Source organism: Manacus vitellinus, unplaced genomic scaffold, assembly GCF_001715985.3.
Source record: "Manacus vitellinus isolate BGI_N305 unplaced genomic scaffold, ASM171598v3 scaffold_52_pilon, whole genome shotgun sequence".
In the NCBI taxonomy this organism is placed as follows: domain Eukaryota; kingdom Metazoa; phylum Chordata; class Aves; order Passeriformes; family Pipridae; genus Manacus; species Manacus vitellinus.
Genome location: NW_021940628.1, coordinates 920,618 through 926,134, shown reverse-complemented (window position 1 = coordinate 926,134; position 5,517 = coordinate 920,618). Strand labels below are relative to the sequence as shown.

The 5,517-nt window shown below is 51.3% G+C and overlaps 1 protein-coding gene across 1 annotated transcript in view; it reads left to right on the top strand.

The window, feature by feature from the left end:
- The window catches only part of FAM76A (family with sequence similarity 76 member A), a 19,253-nt gene extending 13,742 nt beyond the window's left edge, over positions 1-5,511 (top strand). Inside the window, exons 8-10 of the mRNA XM_029963022.1 lie at positions 2,580-2,715; positions 3,148-3,249; positions 4,520-5,511. Of these exons, the coding sequence (XP_029818882.1) occupies positions 2,580-2,715; positions 3,148-3,249; positions 4,520-4,606 (325 nt within the window). The 3' untranslated portion in view covers positions 4,607-5,511. The remainder of the gene's footprint in view (positions 1-2,579; positions 2,716-3,147; positions 3,250-4,519) is intronic.
- The last annotated feature ends 6 nt before the right edge of the window (positions 5,512-5,517 follow it).

The following is a 5,517-nucleotide window of genomic DNA, read 5'->3' as shown; positions in this document are numbered from 1 at the left end:
CTCCAGCAGCTCCAGGTCCTCCTGGTGTTGGGGCCCAGGGCTGGCTGCTGTATTCTAGGTGGTTTTTGTCTGAGGTGAAACCTGGATGCTGGTTCCATGCCTGATCTGTGCCTCTTCACGCCAGCCTGACTTGAATAGCAAAATCCTTAAGCTTGGCATTTGCTTTGCCTAATTTCAGCCATTTAACAGGTGTGGAGTTTAAGGCAGTCAATTTGGTTTCTGTTCCAGTCAATAGAGAGGCAGGTGCCTTTGGAACAGCTCCATTTTTGTCCTCTGTCTGCACTGAAAACAACGGGAGCTCATCAATTCCCCTTTAATTAGCAACGTGCATTTTCGGCTGTTTGAACAGGGGGAGCACATGCCCCCCGACCTATCCCAAGGGGCAGGGATGCTGAGTGTATTTGTATAGAGGATATGGCTCTTTTTTTTTTTTTTTTTGCTTGGTTGTTTTAGTTCTTGATCTGGTTTTTTAAAGGAATGAAGCGACTTGCATTTGGCAGTTTTCCTTCCAGTTTTGGAGTCTCAGGCTGCTCCCTTAAAGACAGAGGAACCTTTCATTTGTCAGCCTTCAAAAAATATAAAAGAAGAGAGAATCAAAAAAAAAAAGCTGCTTTTTTAATTAGCACCTTGACATATTTGAGGGGGCATTTTGCAGCAACTGGACAGGAAAATACCTGCCTGATATTTACTTATACTTTATCCCCCCCCCAGCAGGGGATCCCTGATAACTCCAAGCCCTCGCTCCCAGCTGGTGGGTGCTCTGTGGAAGGTTGGTGTCCCTCCTGTCCCTTCTCCCCACTGGGTGGCAGGGCTGGCTCTCACCTTCCCTGCTCCACGACGTGCTGGGCAGCAGGAGCTGCCAAGCAGGGAATTTTTCCTGCTGGAGCTGCTCAGGGAAATGGGAGCATCTCCCAGCACTCTTTATCCCCCCAGGGCACGGCAGGAGGGAAGCGTGCCTGGGCAAAGGAATGGTGTGTCAAGGGATTGTTTTTAGCCAGAGGGAATGGTGAGGAAGCCTTTTTTTCTCCGTGGAGGCTGGGGTTTTTTTTGATTTCTCTCTCTCCTCCCCAGCATATTTGCACTGAGTGGGAAATTAAAGCTGCTGTTGGTAACGTGCTTGCACACAGGAAGGTGATGGAGCTCCCACCATCACCCTGCACTTGGGAAAACTACTCGGGAACAGTTTTAAAATGGATCCAGCGTGCCCAGAGTGCTGTCACATCTCGTGTGGGCTCTGCTGTCAGCACGTTTTAGCCATGCCAGGCTCCTCCACCACGGGCTGTCTCCTGCAGCCCCTCAGTCCCGAGTTTTCCTTTGCCAGGCTTTCTTTCCCAGCGCCTCAGGGCCGTCCTCTGACTCTCAGATCTGGGAAGCTGCCTCTGCTTAGTTCCCCTCTGTACATCCCCAGCACAGTGGGGGAAGGAGCCTTTCTCCTGCCACATCCTCACTAACGAGTCCAGTCAAAGCAGGCTGTGCTTTTAATTAGGAAATGGATCGTTTCCAGGCGCTAGAGGAGACCCCGTGTGAGGTGAGCAGTGGGTACTCTCTGCCTTGGTGGGGAACTGAAAGCTCAGAGGTGGAAACATCCTTGAGAGAGGCAGAATTTTGGGTTCACACCGTGCCTTCCACACGTGCCTGCCACACCCTGCTGCAGCTCCCAGCTTTAGAGCTCAGTGATGACCTACTCTGGAGGCTTTAAAAAAAAAAAGAGTCAGGCTCCAGGTGACCCTGGTGATTTATCTTTATTTATCTGATAACAGCCAGACCTGAAGTCCATCTTCTAGGTTAGGCTTTGTTGTCTTATTGCTGCTCAGTTTTTATACAGCAATTTCAGGTGTGTGTGGCTGGGAGTGCACTGCCCTCTTAGCACCAGGAGATAAAAACAAGCCTTAGGGGTGGAACAGAAGGCAGGGAAAAATCAGGTGAGCTCCCTGGGCCTCTGGCTGCAGCTTGTGGTATCTTATGATCCAGAATATTCCTGCAGCACAGGACTGTGTGTGGCTGCCCCGGGTCACTGGTGTCTCGTAGGGAGGTTTGTGATTTACCAGTCCAGATAAGTTCCCAGCTGGTTGCTTATGATTAGAGACCTGGTGGTGTACAGGTGATGTGCTCAGCTATTTCTCTGTCTTCCCAGAGAGTTTTTCCTGCTCTGAGATAATGAAGCTTCTCCCTAAATTGCTTTACCGTGGCAGAACCAAAATACAAAGTCCAGCATGTTTTTTACCCCTTTTTCCTGCTGAGGACAGTGCTGACTTCAATTTAGCTGTTCCCTTTGCTCTGTTTGTTGAACTTGGGCGTTATTTGTTTCTCTTTCATGTCCCCTCCCTGCCAGAATGTTTGTTTACATTCAGTGGGAAGTTCTGCCGTGCATCCGAGGACTGCCTGTGAGCAAAGGAGTTCCAGAGGGATCATAAAAGTTTCAGTATTTCTCTGATTGCTGTCTTCAGCTCTTTGGTTTGAAAAAAGGATCCTGAAGGATCCTGAAACGATTCCCATCTGAATGCATCCGTGGGAGTTTCCCCTGACTCAGTGGAAATGAGGGTTGTGCTGAGAGCCTCTCCCTGTTCTTTTTGCTGCAGCTTTTCTCCAGACCTGGCCCTGGACTCCCCTGGCACCGACCACTTTGTCATCATTGCCCAGCTGAAGGAGGAAGTGGCTACTTTAAAAAAGATGCTGCACCAGAAGGATCAGATGATTCTGGAGAAGGAGAAGAAGGTACAGCCCTTGGCTTGCTTCCCCCCCAGCAGGCTGGAATGTTCTCACAGATCACACTCCAAAGCACAGCCTGGCTTTTTATCTTGGAGTGAGCAAGAGCATGTCTGGCTGTTTGCAGGCTGTCTCCTGTCCAAAGCCAAGAGGCTCTCTGGACCCACCCAGGAGATCTCATTTCATAAAGGGTCACTTCCTGACCACTCTCTTGGAGACCTCTGTGTGTGGGCAAGACTGGGAGTGAACATGCTGCTCCTTGCAGTCCCTGTGCTGCTCAGGGCCACGGTTCTGGCGTGGTTGCACTCCCCAGGCACGTCTCTGACCTCAGCCAGTCTCACACACCTTCTGCAGAGGTGTTTTCCGTGGCAGGGAGCGTCTGGGGGGGAGGGAATTCATTGCCTCTTCCAGCTGCCTTGCTCCTTCCTGGTTTCTCCCCAGATCACGGAGCTGAAAGCCGACCTGCAGTACCAGGAATCACAGATGAGGGCAAAGATGAACCAGATGGAGAAGACACACAAGGAGGTCATGGAGCAGTTACAGGTGACACACTCTTGGGTCAATTTGCTGGGCTGTGCTTTATCTGGGAGTGACTGAGGACACTCCTGATCACAACACCCCGTGAGCTCCTGCACACACGGCTCTGTTAATCCTTCTCATCCCTATCCTACAGCCTCTGCACTGCATTCCAACCTCCATTCACACTTACTGTGTTGTGAAGTGCTGTGTTGTGTCCCTCATGGACTAGACTGAAACCATCAAACTCATTTTACCTATTGCCAAAATCAGGTTTGAACTTGTTTTTCCAGCCTGCAGGACCTCTGTGAGCTCCCTGCACCTCTAAATCGCCTCCTTGTGATTGGTGTGACCAGTAAGGAGGGAGAACAAAGGAACAATTGGCAGTTCCTTTAGCCCTGTATCTCTCTAGTCCAAATAAAGAAGTCCCTGAGCTGGAGGGAACAGGGAGAGCAGGATTTTTGCCAGGGCCCTGGAGACACAGCGATTATCAGCATGAATAGCCCGAGCCATGGAAGGGATCAGGTCAAAGGGGGAGAAATCAGACAGAGAAATGAACTTTGCACCCTTTAATTACTCTGGGTATATAAAGATCTAAAGCCCCAGCGATGAGAGGTGGGAGGGGATGAGACAAAAGGCTTCTGTTGCCTCTGAGGAAAGAGCCCCTCCTCCATCCAACATTCCCGGGGAAGTATCCCAGTGCAGGGCAGGTTTTGGAGCCTCCAGCTGCTGTCAGAGTGCTGGTGCCTGTGATATCCCCTTGACCATGCTCATCCTTCTGCCTGGCTGAAGGCTGGAACATCTGTGTGTGGTGTGGAGAGGGCTGGCTGTGCTTCCTGCTCCCTGTGAGGGAGGAGAAGGAAGCATCAGCTCCAGGAGCAGTTGTGTCCCAGCCACCTGCCTCTCCTGGGTATTTCCATGCTGGGCTCAGCTCTGGCTGGGACTGCCCTGATCTCTGGTGTCCAAGTGTTTTCTGCTGGTATTGGCTGGGGCTCTGGAAGTTTCACTGATTCCAGAATAAAAGCTCAAATCCTCTCAGAGTGTACTCCAGGTGCCTTGAATTGTTCATATGGATCCTTTTTTGACCAGGCTCTCTCAGGTTTTAATATTTTATCTTTGTCCTTTCGGGGGGAAGCTGGGATGGGAGAGCCCCTTCTAGGTGGTCAGAGGTGAGCTCAACATCTGCCTCCTTTTCCACCTCTGTGCAGGATGCCAGCAGCTCCTGCCCAGGCAATTCTGGGAACCCAAGAGCTGCTGCTGATCCATACCCTTAAACACCCCTTTTCCCTGTTCCCAGGCCAAGAACAGAGAACTCCTGAAGCAAGCGGCTGCCCTGTCGAAAGGCAAAAAGCCGGAGAAGTCGGGAGCAATAACCTCCCCTTAAAGCCAACCCCCCAGTCTGGGAGCTTTCCCCAGCATTAGCCAAGGAGTCTGGGAGACCTGCTGGATCCCTGGAAGCCAAAACCTCCGTGTTGTCACTGTCCCACTGCCGTGGACTCCATGGGAATTCCTGATGTGTGTTGCCTTCCGACAGCATGCTCGAGCGTGGCCGGTTTCCATCCGCAGGGAGAGGTCCCAGGCCTTCCTAAATCCCCCCTGAAGTACTGTTTTCTGGGAGAAATCTTTCCCTAGCCAGTTGCTACCACTGCCAGCCCTTTCCATGAGCAAACAGGAACCTGCTGCATTAGGGGCTCCTTGCTGGTTCCCAGCCTGCTGCTGCCAGGGAATTGCTGTGGCCAGTTGTTCCGCAGATAAAGCGGGAGCTGGGCGTGGTGGGACCTGGATTCTTTTTTCCCCTTGAACTGTTCCCTCTTCAAAAGGGAGCCGAGAACTCACCAGCCCAACAGATGTTCCTGGGAGGTTGTGCCACTGCTGACAAACGGTTGATCCAGTTTTTTTGAAGATGCTTCCAAAATGGGGGCTGTGTATTTATCTTGGAAGATTTTTTTTTTTGTGTGTGTGTGTGTTTTGTTTTGGATTTTTTTTTTTCTTCTTCTTTTCTCTGTCAACTCGACAGACCAAACTGCCTGGTTTTGTGTTTCCTTGTTTTTCTCATGAGAGCTTTTGGGTTGGGAGCCAGAGTGGAACGATACAGCCCCAAACCCATCCCAAATTCCCCCACCAGCACCCTGGTTACGTGGTGACCTTTGGGGCTTCGATGACTTCTGCAGCTTGGTGTGATCCCTCTTCTCCCCCCTTTCCCTGCCCCTTCCAGATGCAGGGGCCAGCTTGGCTCCAGGAAAGCACTTACTCAGGCAGCCACCTGAGCCAGGGAGTGGTTTTTTTTGGGGGGGG